We start from the raw sequence: 26,371 nt of genomic DNA, 5'->3' as shown, positions 1-26,371 counted from the left end.
TAGACAGGCAGGTGGGACCTGTGTGTGTGTAGCTGACTGTTTGGACTGTGCATGACACCTCTTGTTTACACTGGGTTGCTTAAGTTCCAGAACACAGTGGTCTGCAATGGGGTGTGCTGTAGGTATATTAGCACACTATTAATATCCCAAAATAATAGATAATATATCTGGGATGAGCCAGACCAAGTCCACAAAAGTACATGCACACCTGTGACATTTTGTGGGCACTGGGTGTTGGTATTATTTTTCCTGTATACAGAGGTGATATTATTTGGTCCTGGACATACTTTTTCAAATAACTGAAGATGCAGTGAATGCAGTAGAAAAATAATCCCAGGTTTAAGGGGAAAATGTATTAAGACTGGAGTTTTAGATACTTGTCTTAGTAAAGGCCCTGTGCTGGCAGGGAAATCCGACAAAGTTATGAAGAGGCAGAGGCCTCTCCATAACTTTGCCGCATCCAGCTCCAGTTCTAAATGTAAGACAGATTCCGAGCTGTCTTACATTAAGAACATTTTCTGTGCCTAAAACAGGCGTAGAAAATGGTGAATGAGATGGGTCTGCCTGTTTATCCTCTTCCCCGCCCACCCCACGCCCACAATTTTAGATGTGGCGTATGCAGGGTATAATTTCACTATAGTAAATGACCCCCAAAATGTGTAGTTCTTGAGGTCAGTCTCTAGCTTCAGAAGAATTAAAGGATAACTGTCACACTTAGACCCTAATTTCAATTTTCATATATGTAGTTACTAATACCATGATATTCTAGAATCAGTTACTATTAGACTGACTTACCCCATATTGAATAAGATTCAGCCCTTAGCAACCAGTCTGCATAAAACTGCAATCTCACTATTCAGTTAAGATGGCCGCCACTGCCCTCACCCTGAAGCTAATCCCGCCTGCCCTCACTAGCCAGTAACAATAGCCCCCAAAAGTGTCAGTAACCAGAGCCCTCCCCCCTAAAGGGTTAATCTCCTGCAGCACAAAGAGGTCCTCTTAACACATGTTGCTTTCATTTATACACTGAGCAGATGGCAGATCTCCCTTCCCTGGTCTGCGCTGCACCAACACTGCATTCTCCAGCTCTGCTGAGTGAGGGAGCGTCTTCCAAGCGCAGGGACAGGGAGAAGTGCACACAGCCCAGGCACTGTTATCAGCTGCTGGGGAGAACCTGGCTCTAATCATTAACTTACAGTCCCTGGCTGTCTGTAATCTGACCTTGCACGCAGCCTGCTTCTGCGTCCTCCGTCTATCTGACCATGCCTAGCAACCTTATTTTAAGCAGAGGTAAAAGTTGGCAGTACAGGGAACATAACTGTGGAATTAAGGGGTAATTGAGTACACAGTGAAAAGTTTAAATAGGGCCACCAAGGTGATATTAATCACGACAATCCAATACTCCAAAAAAAATATAAAAAAATGACAGTTATACTTTAAAGGGATCTGAAGATGTCTTGTTTACATTTCATAAAGAGTATATAAACTATATACTGAATTATTATTTAAAAAGTATTTGAGGTTTGAACATGTTACATTAGGTAATTTTTGACCGTGGCACGAGAAACAATGAATGCTCCATTCTTGATTTGCAAAAGAAGAGTAGTGTGCAGTGATTTATTTTTATTTTTTTGTGATGGTCCTGATATTTATCGAATACTTTGTGCACAGATTGGGGAAAGTGTTTTGTTGACAAGAAGTGTGTATGATTGGATAGGAAAGTTCAAGGAAGATTGCGCAAATGTAAGCCATGAAGAAGGAGTTAAATTCTCGCCCCCTTCCACAACTGATGATAATATTGAGCATGTACATGAGCTAATTCTGTTGAATAGATGACCAACAGTGGATTATGTGGCCCCTACAAAGACGCAGATTCACCTCTGAGAAGAGTTGACCACAGCGGTGCATTTGCGGCTCACAGCTTGGGGTACTTTCCCACTATTGTTGTTCTTTTCCATCAGAGAAATCCATTCAGAATGCATCAGGAGATCAGTTCATTGCGGTCTGTGCACGTTTTTCCGGATGACACCGAAGAGACAGATCCAGCATTTCAATACATTTGTCATACGGATCTGGATCCTGATCTGTCTGACAAATGCTATCAGTTTGCACATGTTTTGATGGAATCCTCTGCCACAAGTGTGAAAGTACCCTTAGCCTAAAAGATTTTTAATGAGGGGAAACAAAAGCTTGTTGACAAAGGAACAAAGTTTATTGAACAAGAGGGCAATTATGTCAAAAGATGATCTTTTCTGAAAGGTAATTAAAATAATTCTACAGCCAGAGTGCACATAATTTTTGACTGACCCTCACAAGAGCTAATTCTTATCTAATCTAAAAATTAGGAAAGATTGAACAAAAAATGTACAAGAGAAAAGCTAAGCACTTGCATACAGCATTCAATTAGATTCTAGTTTTTATTTGTTGAGACTCTTCTGCAAAAAAGAAGTCAAGAAATCAATTGGTCACTATGAAATTCTGTTCAATTTTTTCACACTTTTTTATAAATCGCTTGTGTTTTGTCAAATTTGACTAAAGTAGCCATATCTCAGGGACTAATGAAAAGGAATTATTTATCTAGCTGCATGACAAGTGATAGACTACTTGTTCATGACTTTGTAAGATACTATACAGACTAAAATGTGAAATTAATGAATAACATATTTTTTCTGCATTTGGTGCATTTGTTGCATCAGTATTTTTTCTTTTCTTTTAAAATCTATTTGTATTAAGATTTTTGACGAACATTTGACTGGGTAACCTACAAACAGCTGATGATAACAGTGCTAAATGAGATTGAGAATAATTTTTATAACAACATTAAGACCAGATCGTGATCATGGGGAGGTTGAGCCGTGGAAGCTGTCACAGCTGGTTTTAGATTTAAAAGAAAAGTCCATTCTGGGGGGCGGAGCCTAACCGCTGAACAAGACGGAGGCTTGAGCAGGAGCTCTCTCCTATCTAACCCACATTGCACAGCTTCTGCACACTCCAAATAGCCTGAAAATGGGTAAAATTGGCAGAGATAGATCCAGAGATGCCCCTGACACTCCAAGATCTAAGAAAAATCAGGGTGACATGGACAGATTCTTCAGCAAGAAGTCGGCACTGTCCCCTGCCCGTGCAGCTAAGATGGCGGCCCGCCGCATAGAAAAAGAAGCAGAGCGGGAATCAGATCAGGAGGAAGGAGAGGCCGATTATATGGATACCCCTGAAGAAGAGCCAGCTCAGAAAGACAGTGACACTCTTACTAAAGCCTTCTACAAAGAGACATTATCCCAAGCCCTAGCTCCTCTGCTTCAGGAGGTCCGTGACCTCAGACATGATATGCGCGCCCTGGGGAATCGCGTCGAACAATTGGAGACCCGACAAGAACATGCTGCGTCCCACAGCGCTGAGCTAATAACAGCTATGGAAGCGCAGGTCTCCTCTCTTAATAATGCCTTCCTCATGATTGAGGACCAAGAGAACAGGAGCAGATGCAAGAATATTAGGCTGAAAGGGCTGGACGAATCGATTACCCCAGACGAATTAGAAGCAGTTGCTAAATCCTTATTCGCTAAACTTCTAGGAGATACTAGAGCAGCAGGGATTACTATTGAAAGAATTCATCGCTCACTGCGCCCAGTTCCTAAAGAGGGCGAAGTCCCCAGAGATGTAATCTGTGGTCTGCTGAGTTTCAAGGACACAGCAGCCATTTTACAAGCTGCCCGCAAGAGCGCAGACCTGAGAATCGGATATTCCTCCATCTCGCTATTTCAGGACATTGCCTCATCCACCTTAGAGAAACGCAGGATTTTAAAACCCTTGACCGACCATCTAAGGAATCACAACCTGCTATATAAGTGGCTATACCCGTTCGGGGTTACCTTTGCCAAGAATGGCCGACGCTGCGTGATTCGTTCTCCACAGGATTTACCCCAAGCCTGGAAGATCTTGGACGTTTCCCCTATAAAGATGGACAGCTGGCTCGCAGTTGATATTGCGGTTCCTAAACTCCCTCAACTTCTCATTCAAGAGGCTTGGTCCATACACTCCAAGCAAAAATCGCCCATCAACAGAAAGATGCAGGGGAGGAGAGACCTTACCTGATTCCATCCGAACTTGTGATAAGCTGTTTTCAGAATCGCTATAACACGGACCGGGTGTGAACTATCGCTGAACCGCATGCAGCAATGGCGACTTTCTCCTCTTTCAGCGTCACAGGTTTTTTCTGTCACACCCTTAAGTTTTCATCATACTGTGTTATAATTTCAGACGTACAGACTCCTCCATAAGGAGCCTTTGTTATAAGTCTTGTTATAAGTCTTGTTTAAGGTTCTCTAGATGTGCATTCTTTTAGTAACCTTAATAGTTTGCCTAAATAATTTTGGTTTAATATTGCTTTAATAAGGTGATCTTTCATCTATTAGCAATGTGGGTTAAGATGATCCGGGTTAGGATACATCTCGGTCCCTTTATGGTTTGCCACGGCCGGCAACGGTGGCACTTTTTCAATAGTATTTACCAAATACGTCTATTTTTTCCCATGCCTAGTTCATTTACCTTATTAGTTTTAAACCCCCTTTTAATTGTACTCAGCTTATTAACAGGACATGTGCTCACTTCATTAAATGGTCACTCTCTCAGCTCCTCTAAACAATATAGACATTGTTTGCTGGTTTCACCATGGGTTGTACCCCTCTTCATGCCTACTCAGAATACTAAACAGCACTACTTACCTTATTTGTCATGACAGACCTACACATAACTACCTTTAATGTCAGAGGCTGCAACACACCACAGAAAAGATCCCAAGTTTTCACTCTTCTGAAGAAGAATAAGAGCGACATATGCTTTCTCCAGGAGACTCATTTTAAATCAAACAAAATCCCACAATTGTCTAAGATGAGATACTCACAATGGTTTCAAAGCACATACGGATCTGCCTCTAGGGGCGTTAGCATAGCAATTAACAAAAATGTTCTATTTGTAATGAATGTTGTTCTGCAAGACCCTGAAGGCAGATTCCTATTTGTGAGGGGTAAAATTGGACACTTGGTTTTAACCCTTGCATGTTTATATGCACCTAATACCAGACAACATAGTTGGCTTAAGAAAACCCTTTCTAGATTTAATGACTTCACAGAAGGGATTAAAATAATTGGAGGGGATCTAAACGTTTCTCTTAATCCCCAACTTGATTCGTCACTAGGTAGTTCTGCTAAATCCCAGAAGACACTAGGTGGAATACACAAATTGTTAAAAAATATGTATTTAACGGACACCTGGAGAACACCACGACTAAAGACTACTCCTTTTATTCAGCTGTCCACCAGTCTTATCAAAGGCTAGACTATATTTTTCTCTCTAACCCCCACCTGACTATGCTGAAAAAATCATACATAGATCCTATTACAATCTCCGATCATGCTCCAGTCACCTCCTCCATAAATTTCTCCAATCTTCCAGCAAGAGAATGGATCTGGAGATTAAACGAAACGCTTTTAGACGTTGAAAAACACATTGAAGATATTGCCCTTAAACTATTATACTACTTCCAAGAAAATAAACTACAAGACACACCCCAATCCATTATTTGGGAAGCCCACAAAGCTTTTATTCGTGGAGAATTCATTGCGCTAGGCTCCAAGATAAAAAAGGAAAGGCAGAAACAGCTTGATTCTCTTATCCATCAAATCTCTGTGATTGAATCTATTCAGAAGCAATCTAGGAGATCTGCTGCATCTGAGGAACTAGCTACTTTAAGGAGAAAACTGAAAGAATTACTCAATATTAAATGCGCAAAGGCCTATCAATATACAAAGTTTAAACAATACATTCATGGCGATAAGGGAAACAAATATATGACACATCTGATCAAGCAGAGAAAAGATGCCCAATTTATCACCTCAATCAAAACTAAAGAGGGTGTAGTGGTCTCGTCCACCGAAGCTATAGCAAAGGAATTTTGCTCCTTTTATGGCGCTTTATATAATCTAGATAATGGGAATGACGAAACCCCAAACATGTTATCTGATTCGGTGAGAGCGAAACAGATGGATAACTTTTTGGAGACCCTAAATCTTCCTAAAATTAGCCAAGAGGAGAGCTCCTTATTGTTGCAGCCAATAACAGAAAACGAAGTACAGAAAATTATTAAAAGTATGCCCTTGGGTAAAGCACCAGGACCAGATGGTCTACCAGCAGGATACTATAAAAAGTTTCTAAACATATTATCCCCACAACTGGCTAAATGGTGCCAAGCTTTATCTACAGGCGAATCCCTCCCAAAACAATCTTTACAGGCCATAATTACCATAATACCGAAAGAAGGCAAAGACTCTCGTGATTGCGGTAATTATAGACCCATATCCCTGCTTAACATAGATGTAAAAGTCTGGGCAAAAATTCTAGCTTCTAGGCTAAGTTCCATTATACCTCAAATTATTAACATAGAGCAAGCAGGATTCGTGAAAGGGAGAAAAGGAAACTGTCAGTCTAGTAGACTTATCAATGGCATTTATTGGGCTAAGAATAACTCTAAACCATTGGTATTACTAAGCACAGACGTGGAAAAAGCGTTCGACCGGGTTAGCTGGTTATAGAGCCAAAAGACTTTACAAAAATTTGGTATCCCCGACCAGTTCATAAAAGCTGTAATGTCACTTTATCATAACCCCAGTGCCAAAGTTAGAGTTAACGGTACCCTATCCAAGTCTTTTCCCATAACCAACAGCACCAGACAAGGTTGCCCCTTGTCACCTTCCCTGTTCATAATGGTGATGGAAACACTATTGCAGGCTGTCAAGGACAATCCAAATATCCGTGGCTTGTCGCTAAACAAAACCGAACATAAATGCTCAGCCTTCGCGGACGATTTAATGTTGCTTATATCGAATCCGAAACAAGCACTTCCCCATATACTAGATCTCTTCTCCACTTTTGGCACAGTCTCTAACTTCAAAATAAACTGCTCGAAATCAGTAGCCATGGGCGTAGCTTTAACTTCCCAAATGGTCCATTACCTCAAAACCTCCTTTCCCTTTAAATGGAACGATACCTCCCTTACCTATTTAGGAATTGAACTCACAAAAGACCCCTCTAACCTGTTCAGACTGAACCATTTGCCTCTACTTAAAAAGATTCAAACTCAACTCCAATCATTAACATTGCCTTGGGTTTCTTGGATTGGACGCAAGAATCTTCTGAAGACTTATATTGTTCTAAAAATAACTTATCTCCTACAAATGGTCCCCATCCATGTCCCTAACTCGTACTTTAAAAAAGTCAGACAAATATTTACCTCATTTCTTTGGAGGGATAAAAAACCTAGGGTAGCACACGACAAACTTATCAGGACTCGCCCAAATGGAGGAATGGGTCCACCAGATATACATTACTACTACAAAGCAATTCAGTTGAAACGCTGGTTACAAGTATGTATACCTAAATACCGTACGATTGGTGCAGATATAGAACTGGACCTTTTGTCAAGTAAACAACAGGCTAGGTTATGGGGTATCACTACCTCTATCAACTCTCCCATAGGCTTATCTAAAGGCATTTATTTAACTATGCGTAGTCTTCAACCCGAAGTCCACCTACTTTCAGATCCCCCTTCCAACCTACCAGCGAATCTTGTGCCTTATCTCATCAAACCAGATCTGCCAGACATTCCACAATTCTGGGGTACCCTAAAAGAGGTGTCTTCAATTGACTTGTTATCGGATCTGAGGCAGAAGGAGAAAATCTCCATCCTAGATTACAATTACACCAAAGAAGGAGACTTCTTGGCACAGTTGGAATTTCACAATATATGTCATGCTCTTCGCACCAAATTTATTACCTCGCCTACTCCGACTTGGTTTGAACAGCTATCTTCCCACAATACCCTTCCCAGACTTGGTATGTCGCTTTTGTACAATTGGTTGATCCCCAAAAAAGGAAACAGTACTCCAGCTTTTATAAGAGCTTGGGAAAGTGATCTAGATTTATCATTTTCTTCCCAGGAGATTGATGCTATGTTCTTGAATTCCCATGGATTTTCCAAGTGTATAAAAGTACAGGAACATTCTTTTAAAACCCTTACCAGGTGGTACAATGATCCCCACAAGCTCTTTAGAATGGGTTGTGCAGGTAATGATATGTGTTGGAGATGTGGGTCCCAAACAGGTACACTAGGTCATATCATGTGGAAATGCCCCCTGATACGTGCGTTCTGGGAACAGGTCGAGAAAAAGGTTAAGGAAATATGTGGCACTACAATAGAACTAACTCCTTGTTCAGTCCTTCTTTCGCTCCCGTCCAAGAACTGGAAGCCTTCGAAGTTTGACTTACCCACTCTGCTTATTCAATCAGCAAGGTTATTAATTCCAGTAAACTGGCTCAGTACCTCTCCCCCTTCATTAAAACATTGGTTTGAAAGGATCGACCAAGTCTTTCTGATGGAGGAACTCGCTAGCTGAGCAACCAGATCACACTCTAAGTTTCTAAATCTGTGGAATCCTTGGAAAGTGTTCCGCGACTCAATTGAACTGCCTCAAAATGAGATCTGACATTATACTTATACTCGCCATACATGCCAACTTATCTGTCTAATAAAAAGTGCAAGTTGAGGGATTAGCTAATCTATCACTCGTGATATGTTATACCCATGTATGAATGGTCTTCCTGAGACATTAGACTGAGGCCAATTTGAAGTGTACCAAAGCTTTTTACATTTTATACACATTCACGTGTAATTATATAAGCTGAGCTGTTGATTGTGATATTATGTAAACTGTATATTACCCTCTCCCTTCCCTTTCCCCCCTTTCCCCCCTTTCCCCCCCTTCCCCTCTTACCTCCCCTTCCCCTCTTACCTCCCCTTCCCTTATCACCTCTCCCTCGACTTTTTATTTGTATCTTGTTTTATAAATGTAATCGGATATCTACATCACATGAAAACTCTCTTAATGTAATGTCATCCGCATCTTGTTTGAATATTATGATTTCTTAAATAAAAAGAGATTTGTTAAAAATAAAAAAAAAGTCCATTCTAAGGCTATTTTCACACTTGCGGCAGGACGGATCCGACAGGCTGTTCACCCTATCGGATCCATCCTTCCGCTATTTCGCTGCTCTGCCAGACCGCCGCTCTGTCCCCATTAATTATAATGGGGACGGGGCGGAGCTCAGGCAGAGCTCAGGCGCAGTATGGCAGTGCACGGCGAAAGGCCGCTGGACTAAAAAGTCCTGCATGTCCGACTTTTTAGTCCTGACGGCCTCTCACCGCGAACTGCCATACTGCGCCGGAGCTCCGCCCCGTCCCCATTATAGTCAATGGGTACGGAGCGGCGGCACGGCAAAATAGCGGAAGGACGGATCCGACAGGGTGAACAGCCTGTCGGATCCGTCCTGCCGCAAGTGTGAAAGAAGCCTAAATAGAAAAGCTGCATCTCTTCCCTCATTTCCGTCCACCTCCCTCATTTTGTACTCCGTTCTGCCAGTAATCTAAGATTAACATCCTACATAATTCGTACCTCTCACTCCCATCTTCAAGGTCAATTCCCAACCTCCCTACCTTCAAATGTGCCTTACAAATAAATTTTTTCAGGCAAGCTTATCATGCTTCCTAAACTGAATCTTTCCCTAGTAAATCCCCCCACCCCCACTAACCACCCCATCCCCACCCCACCCCCAACTCTTCAGACCTAAATGCGATCTTCTGACAGTAATCCCACCCAAAGCACTAGCATACACAGATAGGCCTACACCACTCCTTTCAGCACAAATCACAAAGATAGCTGGACCACTTCGTATTGCAATCAACTACCTTTTTTGTCACCCTCACTTCCTCATAGATTGTAAGCTCTTGTGAGCAGGGCCCTCACTCCTAGTGTTTCAGCTGTAACTTTGTGATGTCTTTTGTTCTGCACATGAACCTTCTGAATTGTAAAGCGCTGTGAAATATGGTGGCACTGTATAAATGCAACAGATTTTTTGCATGCCACGTCCATAATACCCGGCTCTATACAAATATCACATCATCCACCTCCTCACATGAATTCCTTAGAAAAAAATTAAATAAAAACTGTGCTAAAACAACAATATTTTTGGTCACCTTAAATCACAAAAAGTGCAATACTGAGCGATCAAAAAGGTGTATGCCCCCAAAATAGTACCTCATCCTGCAAAAAATGAGCCCCTTCATAAAACAATAATGTAAAAATATAAAAAAATATAAATAAACTATGGGTCTCAGAATATGGAGACAAAAACATGATTTTTTTTTGTTTAAAAAATGCTTTTATTGTGTTAAAAGTGAAATAAATAAATAAAGTAGACATATTAGTTATTGCCGTGTCAATAACAACAGGGTCTATTACAGTATCACATGACCTAACCCCTTAGGTGAACACCATAAAAAATAAAATAACTATGGCTCTCAGAATATGGAGACACTAAAACATGTTTTTGTTTGTTTCAAAAACCTAAATAAATAAAAAAAGTAGACATATTAGGCATTGCCGTGTCCGTAACAACCTCCTGTATTAAAATATCACATGATCCAGGTGAACATCGTAGAAATAAAAAGCTATGTAAAAGAAAGCCATTTTTTGTCACCTTACATCACAAAAAGTGTAATACTAAGCAATCAAAAAGTTGTATGCACCCTAAAATAGTACCAATCAAACCATCTCATACCAAAAAAAATGATCCCCTACATAAGACAGTCGTCAAAAAATATAAAAACTATGGCTTTCAGAATATGGAGCCACTAAAAAAATATTTTTTTCAAAAACGCTTTATTATGTAAAACTAAAACAAACAACCCAAAAAGTAGTCATATTTGGTATTTTCGCGTTCGTAACAACCTGCTCTATAAAAATAGCACATGAACCAACCTGTTAAATGAACATTGTAAAAAAATAAAAACGGTGCCAAAACAGCTATTTTTTGTCTCCTTGCCTCAAAAAAAATTGTAATATAGAGCAACCAAAAATCATATGTACCCTAAAATAGTACCAACAAAACTGCCAACTTATCCCGTAGTTTCCAAAATGGGGTCAATTTTTGGAGTTTGGAGCAGGGTGATAAATATTGAGTCTTTTTTGCCTGTTAACCCTTTTTTCTCAGCGGAAAAAATGATTGAAATGAAAAATATGGCCAAAAAAGTGAAATTCTGAATTTTCATCTACATTTTCCTTTAATTCTTTTGGTACACCTAAAGGGTTAACAAAGTTTGTAAAATACGTTTTGAATACCTTGAAGGGGGGTAGTTTTCAAAAAGGGGTAACTTTTTGAAGTTTCTACTCGAGGGGTGCATCAGGGAGTCTTCAAATGTGACATGGCAACTTAGAATTATTCCAGTCAAATCTGCCGTCCAAAAACCATATGGCATTCCTTTCCTTCTGTGCCCTGCCATGTGTCCGTACAGAAGTTTATGAGCATATATGGGGTGTTTCTGTAAACTATAGAATCAGGGTAATAAATATTGAGGTTTGTTTTTCTGTTAACCCTTGATTTGTTATTGTAAAAAATGAATTAGAATGGAAAATCTGCAAAACAAGTGAAATTCTGAAATTTTATCTTTATTTTCATTTAATTCTTGTGGAACACCTAAAGGGTTAACACAGTTTGTAAAATCATTTTTGAATACCTTGAGGGGTGTAGTTTCTAAAATGCCATTTATGGGTGGTTTCTATCATGCAAGCCCCACAAATTGACTTCAGACCTGAACTGGTCCTTAAAAATTGGGTTTTGAAAAATTCTTACAAATTTGCTTCTAAACGTCTAAGTAGTGTAGAACACTTTCCGATGCTCGGGTGTTCTACCGAGCACCCAAGCACAATGGAAGTCAATCGGAGAACCGCAGGCACCCCATGCTCCGAAAGGGGGATGGTGTCCAGACTCTAGTTTGGCTTAGGAGTCCCTGCTCTGACTCCATATATAGCTATGTCCATAAATGGAGTCAGTGCTTTGGGGCACCCCAGTGTAAATCTAATTTAGCCTGTATTTCAGAAAAATTTCTGCCAGGATTCAAACTCACGACCTTCTGTATTCGAGGCAAGGCACTTAAACACTCAGCTATAATAGCTGCATAGCCTGTTGCATCACGCTCGAGCACATGTGGTGTTCAGCCGAACTCAGCGATGTGCCGAGCATAGCAATGCTCGAGCCGAACTAGTGTTCAGCCAAGCATGCGCGCTCAACACTAGATTTAAGCCTTCTAACGTCCCAAAAAAAGAAAATTTAATTTGCAAAATGATCCAAACATTAAGTAGACATATGGGAAATGTACAGTAATAACTATTTTAGTAGGTGTGACTATCTGTTTTAAAAGAAAAGATATAGAAATTTTGAAAATTGTGGATTTTTTCTAAATTTGGGGTAAATTTTGTATTTTTTTATAAATAAATATAAAAATATTTTGACTCAAATTTACCACTGACATGAAGTACAATATGTGATGATAAAACATTCTCAGAATGGCTTGGATAAGTAAAAGTGTCTTAAAGGTATCACCACATAAAGTGACACATGTCAGATTTGAAAAAAATGGCCTGGTCCTTAACCACTTCCGGACCGTCTAACGCACATGTGCGTTCCGGGGGTGGCAGGCTGGCGCACAGTCACGCATATATGCGTCATCTCGCGAGACGCGAGATTTCCTGTGAACGCGCGCACACAGGCGCGCGCGCTCACAGGAACGGAAGGTAAGCGAGTGGATCTCCAGCCTGCCAGCGGCGATCGCTCGCTGGCAGGCTGGAGATCCGAATTTTTTAACCCCTAACAGGTATATTAGACGCTGTTTTCATAACAGCGTCTAATATACCTCCTACCTGGTCCTCTGGTGGTCCCTTTTGTTAGGATCGACCACCAGAGGACTCAGGTAGGTCAGTACAGTCGCACCAAACACCACACTACACTACACTACACTACACCCCCCCCCCTGTCACTTATTAACCCCTTATAAACCCCTGATCACCCATGATCACCCCATATAAACTCCCTGATCACCCCCCTGTCATTGATCACCGCCCTGTCATTGATCACCCCCTGTCAGGCTCCGTTCAGACGTCCGTATGATTTTTACGGATCCACGGATACATGGATCGGATCCGCAAAAAGCATACGGACGTCTGAATGGAGCCTTACAGGGGGGTGATCAATGACAGGCGAGTGATCACCCATATACACTCCCTGATCACCCCCTGTCATTGATCACCCCCCTGTCATTGATCACTCCCCTGTAAGGCTCCATTCAGACGTCCGCATGATTTTTACGGATCCATGGATACATGGATCGGATCCGCAAAACACATGCGGACGTCTGAATGGAGCCTTACAGGGGGTGATCAATGACAGGCGGGTGATCACCCATATACACTCCCTGATCACCCCCCTGTCATTGATAACCCCCCTGTAAGGCTCCATTCAGACGTCCGCATGCGTTTTGTGGATCCGATCCATGTATCCATGGATCCGTAAAAAATCATGCGGATGTCTGAATGGAGCCTTACAGGGGGGTTATCAGTGACAGGGGGGTGATCACCCTGATTACCCTGATCACTCCCTGTCATTGATAACCCCCCTGTAAGGCTCCATTCAGACGTCCGCATGCGTTCTGTGGATCCGATACATGTATCCATGGATCCGTAAAAAATCATGCGGACGTCTGAATGGAGCCTTACAGGGGGGGTGATCAGTGATAGGGGGGTGATCACCCTGATTACCCTGATCACCCCCTGTCATTGATAACCCCCCTGTAAGGCTCCATTCAGACGTCCGCATGCGTTCTGTGGATCCGATACATGTATCCATGGATCCGTAAAAAATCATGCGGATGTCTGAATGGAGCCTTACAGGGGGGGTGATCAGTGACAGGGGGGTGATCACCCTGATTACCCTGATCACCCCCTGTCATTGATAACCCCCCTGTAAGGCTCCATTCAGACGTCCGCATGCGTTCTGTGGATCCGATCCATGTATCCATGGATCCGTAAAAAATCATGCGGATGTCTGAATGGAGCCTTACAGGGGGGGTGATCAGTGACAGGGGGTGATCATCCTGATTACCCTGATCACCCCCTGTCATTGATAACCCCCCTGTAAGGCTCCATTCAGACGTCCGCATGCGTTTTGTGGATCCGATCCATGTATCCATGGATCCGTAAAAAATCATGCGGATGTCTGAATGGAGCCTTACAGGGGGGGTGATCAGTGACAGGGGGGTGATTACCCTGATCACCCTGATCACCCCCTGTCATTGATAACCCCCCTGTAAGGCTCCATTCAGACGTCCGCATGCGTTCTGTGGATCCGATCCATGTATCCATGGATCCGTAAAAAATCATGCGGACGTCTGAATGGAGCCTTACAGGGGGGTGATCAATGACAGGGGGGTGATCAGGGAGTCTATATGGGTGATCACCCCCCTGTCATTGATCACCCCCCTGTCATTGATCACCCCCCCCCCCCCCCTGGTAAGGCTCCAATTCAGACATTTTTTTTGGCACAAGTTAGCGGAAATTTTTTGTTTGTTTTTGTTTTTTCTTACAAAGTCTCATATTCTACTAACTTGTGTCAAAAAATAAAATCTCACATGGACGCACCATACCCCTCACGGAATCCAAATGCGTAAACATTTTTAGACATTTATATTCCAGACTTCTTCTCACGCTTTAGGGCCCCTAAAAAGCCAGGGCAGTATAAATACCCCACATGTGACCCCATTTCGGAAAGAGGACACCCCAAGGTATTCCGTGAGGGGCATATTGAGTCCATGAAAGATTGAAATTTTTGTCCTAAGTTAGCGGAAAGTGAGACTTTGTGAGAAAAAAACAAAAAAAAATCAATATCCGCTAACTTATGCAAAAAAAAAAAAGTTCTAGGAACTCGCCAGGCCCCTCATTGAATACCTTGGGGTGTCTTCTTTCCAAAGTGGGGTCACATGTGGGGTATTTATACTGCCCTGGCTTTTTAGGGGCCCGAAAGTGTGAGAAGAAGTCTGGGATCCAAATGTCTAAAAATGCCCTCCTAAAAGGAATTTGGGCCCCTTTGCGCATCTAGGCTGCAAAAAAGTGTCACACATGTGGTATCGCCGTACTCAGGAGAAGTTGGGGAATGTGTTTTGGGGTGTCATTTTACATATACCCATGCTGGGTGAGAAAAATATCTTGGTCAAATGCCAACTTTGTATAAAAAAATGGGAAAAGTTGTCTTTTGCCAAGATATTTCTCTCACCCAGCATGGGTATATGTAAAATGACCCCCCAAAACACATTGCCCAACTTCTCCTGAGTACGGCGATACCACATGTGTCACACTTTTTTGCAGCCAAGGTGGGCAAAGGGGCACCTTTCGGATTTTGCAGGCCATTTTTTACACATTTTGATTGCAAGGTACTTCTTACACATTTGGGCCCCTAAATTGCCAGGGCAGTATAACTACGCCACAAGTGACCCCATTTTGGAAAGAAGACACCCCAAGGTATTCCGTGAGGGGCATGGCGAGTTCCTAGAATTTTTTATTTTTTGTCACAAGTTAGCGGAAAATGATGATTTTTTTTTCTCTTTTTTCCTTACAAAGTCTCATATTCCACTAACTTGCGACAAAAAATAAAAAATTCTAGTAACTCGCCATGCCCCTCACGGAATACCTTGGGGTGTCTTCTTTCCAAAATGGGGTCACTTGTGGCGTAGTTATACTGCCCTGGCAATTTAGGGGCCCAAATGTGTGAGAAGTACCTTGCAATCAAAATGTGTAAAAAATGGCCTGCAAAATCCGAAAGGTGCACTTTGGAATGTGTGCCCCTTTGCCCACCTTGGCTGCAAAAAAGTGTGACACATCTGGTATCGCCGTACTCAGGAGAAGTTGGGCAATGTGTTTTGGGGTGTCATTTTACATATACCCATGCTGGGTGAGAAAAATATCTTGGTCAAATGCCAACTTTGTATAAAAAAATGGGAAAAGTTGTCTTTTGCCAAGATATTTCTCTCACCCAGCATGGGTATATGTAAAATGACACCCCAAATCACATTCCCCAACTTCTCCTGAGTACGGCGATACCAGATGTGTGACACTTTTTTGATGCCAAGGTGGGCAAAGGGGCACATATTCCAAAGTGCACCTTTCGGATTTCACCGGTCATTTTTTACAGATTTTGATTGCAAAGTACTTCTCACACATATGGGCCCCTAAATTGCCAGGGCAGTATAACTACGCCACAAGTGACCCCATTTTGGAAAGAAGACACCCCAAGGTATTCCGTGAGGGGCATGGCGAGTTACTAGAATTTTTTATTTTTTGTCGCAAGTTAGTGGAATATGAGACTTTGTAAGGAAAAAAGAGAAAAAAAAATCATCATTTTCCGCTAACTTGTGACAAAAAATAAAAAATTCTAGGAACTCGCCATGCCCCTCACGGAATACCTTGGGGTGTCTTCTTTCCAAAATGGGGTCACTTGTGGCGTAGTTATACTGCCCTGGCAATTTAGGGGCCCAAATGTGTGAGAAGTACCTTGCAATCAAAATGTGTAAAAAATGGCCTGCAAAATCCGAAAGGTGCACTTTGGAATGTGTGCCCCTTTGCCCACCTTGGCTGCAAAAAAGTGTGACACATCTGGTATCGCCGTACTCAGGAGAAGTTGGGGAATGTGTTTTGGGGTGTCATTTTACATATACCCATGCTGGATGAGAGAAATATCTTGGCAAAAGACAACTTTTCCCATTTTTTTATACAAAGTTGGCATTTGACCAAGATATTTTTCTCACCCAGCATGGGTATATGTAAAATGACACCCCAAAACACATTCCCCAACTTCTCCTGAGTACGGCGATACCAGATGTGTCACACTTTTTTGCTGCCAAGGTGGGCAAAGGGGCGCATATTCCAAAGTGCACCTTTTGGATTTCACCGGTCATTTTTTACACATTTTGATTGCAAAGTTCTTCTCACACAGTTGGGCCCCTAAATTGCCAGGGCAGTATAACTACCCCACAAGTGACCCCATTTTGGAAAGAAGACACCCCAAGGTATTCTGTGAGGGGCATGGTGAGTTCCTAGAATTTTTTATTTTTTGTCGCAAGTTAGTGGAATATGAGACTTTGTAAGAAAAAATAAAAATAATAAAATCATCATCATTTTCCGCTAACTTGTGACAAAAAATAAAAAGTTCTATGAACTCACTATGCCCATCAGCGAATACCTTAGGGTGTCTACTTTCCGAAATGGGGTCATTTGTGGGGTTTTTCTACTGTTTGGGCATTGTAGAACCTCAGGAATCATGACAGGTGCTCAGAAAGTCAGAGCTGTTTCAAAAAGCGGAAATTCACATTTTTGTACCATAGTTTGTAAATGCTATAACTTTTACCCAAACCATTTTTTTTTGCCCAAACATTTTTTTTTTATCAAAGACATGTATAACAATAAATTTGGCGAAAAATTTATATATGGATGTCGTTTTTTTTTGCAAAATTTTACAGCTGAAAGTGAAAAATGTCATTTTTTTTGCAAAAAAATCGTTACATTTTGATTAATAACAAAAAAAGTAAAAATGCCAGCAGCAATGAAATACCACCAAATGAAAGCTCCATTAGTGAGAAGAAAAGGAGGTAAAATTCATTTGGGTGGTAAGTTGCATGACCGAGCGATAAACGGTGAAAATAGTGTAGTGCCGAAGTGTAAAAAGTGCTCTGGTCATGAAGGGGGTTTCACCTAGCGGGGCTGAAGTGGTTAAGGTGAAAAATGTCAGGGTCCTGAAGGGGTTAACATAAAGGCTGGAAACCTGGAGGCTTTCATACAATTAAAATAATTCTACAATAAGGAACCAGTATTGTTTTGCTTGTTTCATTCATCTCCCAAGTTTAGAAGACCATGCTGAGATTTTTTTGTATTCTGCAATAGAAACTAGAGGGAGAACGGGCATTTATTTTAAATGAGACAAATGCCTCCACTAGTGCATGACTTAATCATTGCTGGAAGGCAGGCAGCAGCAAGCAAGATAATGTTTTTAAATAGCATTTAAATATACATAAAAGCCTTACTTTGTCACATTTTGCAGTTTAGCCAGCTGTATTCGAAGATAAATTTGCTGCATTTAATTTTAATGACAATTAGCAGATCCTAAAGTTCAGTATGGTGCAATTTCATTGTAAAGAGAAAGGGTAAAAAAATATATTATTCACATATTAATAGCATTTTACAACAATAATGAAAACTTAAATGAAAATTGATGAGATTCTCATCTCCATAGGCTTTGGTTTTAAATCAGAAAAATTCATATAAGACCAAATGTATTTTTACTCTAAAAATCATACATTTACTATGGGAATTCTTCTTTGCAAAATACTTAATATTGCAGCCCTTGCTGCATCTGTGATTGTTAAAAACAAGCTTTAAAAACTTTAATAATTTTCTGACTTTGAAAAAACACCCATTTTTGGAAATAACCTTGATTTTGTGGCTCTGCCTCATTATTCAGTGTGCAATTTAAGCTAGAAATACAACTATAATTTTCTGGGTTTTAAAAAACACCCTTTTTGTGCAAAAAACACAGTTTTACAGCCCTTGCTGCATCTGCACGTGTGAAATTCAAGCGTTATATACTGCTGTCATATTCTGTTATTAAAAAAACATCAATTTTGGACATAAAACTAAATTTTGCTGCATATGTAATTGTGAGATACACCCTTTAGATACTGTGGTTCTATTCTGCTATTACTAAAACACCAATTTTGGGCAAAAATCTTTAATTGCAGCCTAGTTTGCATCTGTACGTGTGAGATACATCATTTACATATTGTTGTTCTATTCTGCTATTAATAAAACAACCAATTTGGGCAAAAAACTTAAATTGCGGCCTAGTCTCGTTCTGTACTTGTGATATACACACTTTAGATACTGTAGTTCTATTTTGCTATGAGAAAAACACTAATTCTGGGCAAAAATATTTCATTGTAACCAAGTCTACATCTGTACATGTGAGATACATGCTTTAGATACTGTGGTTATATTCTGCTATTAATAAAACACCCTTTTTGGGCAAAATACACAATTTTACAGCCCTTGATGTATCTGCACATGTGAAATTCAAGGGTTATATACTGCTGTCATATTCTGTTATTACACAAACACCCATATTGTGCAAAAAACTTAATGTTGCAGACTTTGCTGCATATGTCATTGTGAGATGCACCCTTTAGATACTGTGGTTCTATTCTGCTATTAGCAAAACACCCATTTAGGGTAAAAAAATTGCGGCCTAGTCTGGATCTGTACGTGTGAGATACACCCTTTACATACTGTTGTTCTATTCTCCTATTAGAAAAACACTAATTTGGGGCAAAAATCTTTAATTACGACCTAATCTGGATCTGTACGTGTGAGATACACACTTTACATACTGTGGTTCTATTCTGTTATTTCAAAAATAGCAATTTTGGGCAAAAAACTTAAATTGCGGACTAGTCTGGATCTGTACGTGTGAAATACACACTTTACATATTATGGTTCTATTCTGTTATTTCAAAAAAAGCCATTTTGGGAAAAAATCTTTAATTGCGGCCTAGTCTGCATCTGTACGTGTGAGATACAAACTTTACATACTGTCGTTCTACTCTGCTTTTAACTAAACAGCCATTTAGGGCAAGATCCTAAATTTGAGAAATATGAGGAGACGTGGCCGAGGTCGTAGTGCTGCTGGTGGAGCTCCTGTTGCAGGGAGAGGATGAGGTCGATCTGTGCCAGCTACACGCACAAGTGAAACACCTTCCTCAGGTGGGATTAGGTGACAGAACCTGCAGTGGTATTTGGTCAGGCCTAATGCAACTCTTCGATTGATGAGGCCAGAACAAGTACAGGCGATAGTAGATTGGGTTGTTGACAGTGCCTCCAGTTCCTTCACATTGTCTCCCATCCAGTCTCCTGCTGAAAGACCACAGTTGGCACCTGCAGCCGATGTCCAACAATCTTTCACCTCACCCCCTTGCAAATCAGCCAAGCAGTCTGAGCCCCAAGTCATGCAGCAGTCTCTTCTGCTTTTTGATGACTCTGTTAGCAGGGTTTCCCAGGGCCATCCACCTAGCCCTGCCCCAGAAGTGAGAGATTGAGTGCACCATGCCCAACCGCTTCTGTTTCAAGATGAGTACATGGGAGGAACATCGCAGCATGTCTCGGATGATGACGAAACACAAGTGCCAACTGCTGGGGCTTTTGAAAGTGTGCAGACTGACAAGGACGGCAGGGGTGAAGACTGGGTGGAAGATGATGTGGATGACGATGAGGTCCTCGACCCCATATGGTATCAAAGTCATGCGAATGACCTGTGTAGTTCGGAGGAAGAGGCGGTGGTCGCACAGAGCCACCAGAACAGCAGAGGAGGGAGCAGGGTGCAAAAGCAGAGCGGCCGTCCCCTAGACAGTACGCCTGCTACTGCCCACCACAGCAAGAGACCAAGCACACCATAGCCAGCTCCAAGGAGTTCCCTGGTGTGGCAGTTCTTCAGACAATGTGATGACGACAAGACACTAGTGGTTTGCACGCTGTGAATCAGAGCCTGAAGCGAGGCATAAACGTTCTCAACCTGAGCACAACCTACATGACCAGTCATTTAAGTGCAAAGCACGAGCTGCAGTGGAGTAGACACCTCAAAAACCAAGAAAGGTCTCTGGCTCCTCCTGCTTCCTCTTCTGCTGCAGTCTCGGCCTCTTCATCCACCTCTGGAGTGACAGTGCCACCTGCCACCAAGCAAACAGAGTATCTGCCAGCAACACCACCACCTGGGTCACCAAGCATCTCCACAATGTCCCACAGAAGCGTTCAGCTGTCCATCTCCCAAACACTGGAGCGGAAGAGAAAGTACTCCCCTACCCACTCACAATCCCTGGCCCTGAATGCCAGCATTACAAAATTACTGGCCTTTGAAACGCTGTAATTGTCTGGTGGAGACAGAGAGTTTTAAAGTCCTTATGGCAGTTGCTGTCCCACAGAACGTCATGCCCAGCCGCCACTACTTTTCCAGGCGAGCCATCCCTTCCCTGCACAACCAAGTGGGGGACAAAATCAGGTGTGCACTGCGCAACGCCATCTGTGGCAAGGTGTACATCACTACGGATACGTGGACCAGTAAGCACGGTCAGGGACATTATATCTCCATAACAGCAGACTGGGTAAATGCAGTGGCGGCTGGGCCTAAGGCAGATAGCAGTTTAGCTCATGTCCTTCCACCACTGAGTATTGCAGGGCGCTTCAGTTTGCCTCCTGTTGCTTCCTCCTCCTACTCCGCTTCCTCATCCTCTACCGGTTCCTCATCCGGTCAGCGTAACAATTTCACCACCAACTTCAGCACAGCCAAGGGTAAATGATAGCAGGCAGTTTTAAAACTTATCTGTTTGGGGGACAAACCCCACACCATGCAAGAGCTGTGGACGGGTTTTGAACAACAGACCAATGAGTGGTTGGTGCCAGTGAGCCTGGCCTGGTAGTGTGCGATAATGGGCGAAATCTCGTAGTAGCTCTGGGACTAGCCGGTTTGACACACATCCCTTGCCTGGCGCATGTGGTGAATTTGGTGGTGCAGAGATTCCTTAAAAATTATCCCGATATGTCAGAGCTGCTGCATAAAGTGCGGGCCGTCTGTGCGCGCTTTCGGCATTCTCACTCTGCTGCTGCTCGCCTGGCGATGTTGGAAGAGGATGTGGCACAGAAGGAGGAGGAGGAAGGGGATCATTTCGTAGGGTTTCCGGCCAGTCATTCACAAGTGACTCAGAGGGTGGGCTCCTGCACCCACAAATACCAGGTACACAATCGTCCAGCCAGGGCACAGTTCTGGAGGATGATGAGATGGAGGATGAGGAGGAGGAGAAGATGGAGGAGGAGGAACCTTGTTAATAGCAGGGTGGCACCCAGACCAGCTCATGGCCATCACTGTTGCGTGGCTGGGGGGGTAATAGAGGACACAGACAATACACCTCCCACAGAGGACAGCTTTTCGTTGCCTCTGGGCAGCCTGGCACACATGAGCGATTACATGCTGCAGTGTCTCTGCAACGACTGCCGAGTTTCCCATATTCTAACTTGATCTCCGTTAGAAGGACAAAGTACCGTCCTTAATTCCGTCACTGGAGCGTGATCGTAAGATGCGCGAGTACAAGCGCACGCTGGTATACGCGCTGCTGGTGGCATTCCCACCTGACAGCGGTGGCACAGTGGAAGCACAAGACGAAGGCAGAGGAGGAGGAAGAGGTCACCAATGTAGCTGTGGCAACGCCAGCACCTCAGAAGGAAGGTTTAGCATGGCCGAATGGTGCTTTGTCAGCACGCCACAAGAACCAGCACCACCAGCTGATATGGAGCATCTTAGCAGGAGGCAGCATTTCACCAACATGGTGGAGCAGTATGTTGTGCACATGCCTACACATACTGAATGACGGGTCTGCCCCTTCAACTTCTGGGTCTCCAAATTGGGCACATGGCCTGAGCTTGCCCTTTAGGCTTCGGAGGTGCTGGTCTGCCCTGCAAACAATGTATTATCTGAGCATGTGTTCGACATGGTAGGCTTAGAAAAGAACATTGAAAGTTGATAGAGAAGATATCCAAATGGATGGGGGACGTCACAGGGACGTGCGATCAGGCAGAATTTATCTAGAGTCAACAAAGCAGCAGCAGGGCCTCTCCTGGCTAACGCTTCCAAATCCAAAACACTCCAGTGACAATCCCTATTGTTTTTTTATTAATCATTCCAATAACAGGGCATCTTAAGAGTCCTGTATTGTTATTTATCGTTACTACCTCCCCGAGTCGGGAGTGGGTAATTGCCGTGCGCCCCCACCTTTCCTTCAATTCAGTTTAAATAGCTTCACCCACATTTCCGCTCAATCACAATTAAATTTCATGCATTTATCTCCCTTGGATGTGGTTTCCCTTTCTCCCACTCCAGGTTGGAACCCTGATTCGCCGCTAACTATGATCAACATGGTAGGCGCAGAAAAGAACATTGAAAGTTGATAGAGAAGATATCCAATTTGATTGTGAACATCACGGTGACGTGCGACATGGTGGGGCAGTATGTTTGCACACGCCTACATGAACTGACTGATGGTTCTGCCCCTTGAAACTTCTGTATCTCCAAATTGGCACATGGCCTGAGCTTGCCCTTTATGCCTTGGAGGTGCTGGCCTGCCCTGTATCCAGTGTATTGTCTGAACGTGTGTTTAGCATGACTGGAGGGGGTTATCACAGGTTATATTTCCCAATGTTTTGGGGTGTACCCTAATTTAAAAAAATAAAAATAAATTTAAAACCAAAAAGCAGTGTAGGCTACCTCCTCCTCCTCCACTGCCGCTTCCACCTACACCACCACATCCACCGCCTTCTCAACCTCCTACTCCATATGGACCTCGTCCTCCTAGATCAAGATTATTATTTTTTATTTTTACGTATTTTATGTTATTTAAAGTAATGTCCCTATCCACATTTGTTTGCAGAGCACTTGCCATGCTCTTAACCACATTTTGATGCCATTTGCCCTCTAGCCCTTTCTATTACATTTTTACTGCCAGTTTAGTGCTCAAAAGTTCGGGTCCCCATTGACTTCAATGGGGTTCGGGGTCAAGTTCTGGTCAAGTTCGGGTCCCGAACTCAAACTTTTTTGTGAAGTTCGGCCGAACCCGTCGAACCCGAACATCCAGGTGTCCGCTCAACTCTAGTGTTGACCAGTCCTGAGAGTAGGCCATCAACTCTAAGTACCAAAACACACCTTTAAAGCTGCTTTATCAAAACATTGTAGCATAATAACAAAAAGGTGTGTGCACTACTGTACACTATCTCAGAAACGTATCTATTTATCAAATTACCACAAAAGCATCCAGGGACTCGTGTAGTCAACAGGAATAAGCATTATGGCTAACCCAAGCTCTTAACAAAAAAATTCTAAGGTCTCACTGGGATTCCTGTGCATTCACCAGAAGGGGACATTCCAGGGATGTTGCACATAGCAGATTTGTATTGATAGAAGATACATTCACTGTACGGTACTTTATGAGGCCCTAAATTATTTTGTGGTACTGTTTGTCAGTGTGAATTGTGCTTCACACTGTATTTGGTTTATTACTTAAAGGTTTTGGCCCACTAAAAAGATATACCCTATCCAGGGAATAGGAGATAAGTAATTGGCGGTGGTCCAACCTCTGGTCCCATGCGTATCACTAGATTCGGGACCCAGTGGTCCATTTTGAAAGAAGCGCAGTGCATATCCATTCATCTTCTTGGGACTGCTGAAGATAACTGAACACTTGTACTCGGCTATCTCCAGCAGTCCAATAGAGATGAAAGGTGTGGCAGCATGCATACATGATTGACCTTATATTCGGATAGGGGACATTAGGTTCTTGTTTTAATCCTCAGTGGGGGCCCAAGTGGTCTGACCCCTGCTGGCAAGACAGTTACCGTTAATGATGGATTGTAGAGTTTTTAGGGGTATCTGTGAAAAAACATATTAAAACGTAATGTTAAATAATTTAAATGTCACCCACTTTTTTTTTTTTTTTACAGGAATACCAAATAGACATATTTTTTGCTCAAACGTGGATTGACAGTCGTCTCAGGTTTAATAGCACCATGAAGATTTTAACTCTTAACAGCAATATGGTTGGATTAATATGGATTCCAGACACTATCTTTCGTAACTCCAAAACTGCAGAAGCTCATTGGATTACAACTCCAAATCAACTTCTACGAATATGGAACGATGGGAAAATTTTGTACACATTAAGGTATGTTGCCATTGTTTTTGCATTTTTGCAATTCTGCCACAGTTTTATGAGATTTCATTGTACGCCATTCTCTATGTGGTAAAATGATCTCTTACCATAAATATATGGGTCAGTGCAATTACAATGATACCACATTTGTATATTTGTCTTGTGTTTTAATAATGAAGAAAAAATTCAAACTTTGTAAAAAATATTTTTTCTTTTTATCTCCATATTTTGACCCTTATAACCTTTTATATTTATGTCTATGGAGCTGTGCAAGGGCTTATTTTTAACAGGGTGAGCTGACTTTTTGATTCAATTTTTGTGGGGAGAGGAAATGAGCAAAAATGACAAAATGGCTTTTTTTTCATTACACCGTTTATTATTTATGTGAGATAAATATTTTTTTATTAGTACAGACTTTTTAGGACAATGCTTGTACTAATGCCTATGATTTTTGTTTCTTAATATTTTTTAAGTCACCCTAGGTGACTATAACAAGTAATCATTACCTTGTCATTTTGTATTCTAGAATGGATTTATATTCATTACAGAATACATCATTCAGTATATTTCAATACAGTGCTGACACCTGCAGGCCTGTATTGGAATATACCAGTGATAGGTATCAAGCCTATCACTATAGGGTAACAGCTTCCTTGATCTGATCCAGAGGAAGCTGTTACTGGAGTGGAAACGCGTGGCTCCTGCATTTTCGCCACTCAGATGCCATGGTCACATTTGACCATGGCACCTTGGGAGTAAAATTTCTGCGATTATTGCCAATTACAGACATTAGTCCTGGGCCTCTGATCTTTGAAACAGCAGAAACATGCAAGCTATAGTCAGGCACCATTTTTAAAGTGACAACTTCCATGTATGTCCCTGGTCATTAGTAGGTTAAAGCTGTGTCAGCTCCACCATTTGTAATCCTCCAATAGTGTAAAAACTTCAGCACTTGCTGAATAAAAATGCAGTTCTTTATTTAATGTTAAAACATTTAGTACATTGTTGCGTATTGATCTATGCATTTTGGATAAATTTGATCATTCTTAGTCATGGTCATAATCGTTATACAAAAGTGAAGTTAAAATAGCTACGATTGAACACGTCACAGTCCGTTAAAAACATCAAGCTTAATTACTACACTTGAGTTTTCTGTACAAAATATGCAACATATACCGCTGATGGTCAGTCTGAACAGTATTTAATCATTCCTCCTTGTTATTAATAAAAGTACATTAAATTAGTGCATAAATTTAAACCATGCTGAAATCTGCAATTTAAATTCAGAATCCAAATTGCTTTACGGTTATGTACTGTCCTTAGTGTTCCCAGTCTCTGCTGTGCACTGGTTTATTTACCCTTTCCACTTCAATGGCCTGGAGATTCCATTTTGTGGTGACATTTGTTGGTAAGGAAGGTACATAGATGACTATTTGGAAAGGGCGTCAGCTTTCATACGAGAATTTGTTGATTATATTAACATTAATTATGTAAACCTTAAGTTTATGTATCACATATAATTTGAAGCTATTCCTTTTATGGATATCAAACTAATGGCAAATAAGGTCAGTAGACAGGTAGTATCAACTTTGCATAGAAAACCTACTTCTGGAAACTCATTGCTATTCGCAGTCAGGTGCCATGTGA

At 41.9% G+C, this 26,371-nt stretch overlaps 1 protein-coding gene across 4 annotated transcripts in view; it reads left to right on the top strand.

The window, feature by feature from the left end:
* Positions 1-26,371, top strand: part of GABRG3 (gamma-aminobutyric acid type A receptor subunit gamma3) — a 1,148,957-nt gene that overhangs the window by 538,456 nt on the left and 584,130 nt on the right. For all 4 annotated transcript variants that reach the window (XM_044286710.1, XM_044286709.1, XM_044286712.1 and 1 more), the window contains exon 4: positions 24,516-24,736. In XM_044286710.1, the coding sequence (XP_044142645.1) occupies positions 24,516-24,736 (221 nt within the window). The remainder of the gene's footprint in view (positions 1-24,515; positions 24,737-26,371) is intronic.

Source organism: Bufo gargarizans, chromosome 3 (genome assembly GCF_014858855.1).
Source record: "Bufo gargarizans isolate SCDJY-AF-19 chromosome 3, ASM1485885v1, whole genome shotgun sequence".
Classification (NCBI taxonomy): Eukaryota; Metazoa; Chordata; class Amphibia; order Anura; family Bufonidae; genus Bufo; species Bufo gargarizans.
This window is presented reverse-complemented; position numbering and strand designations above follow the sequence as displayed.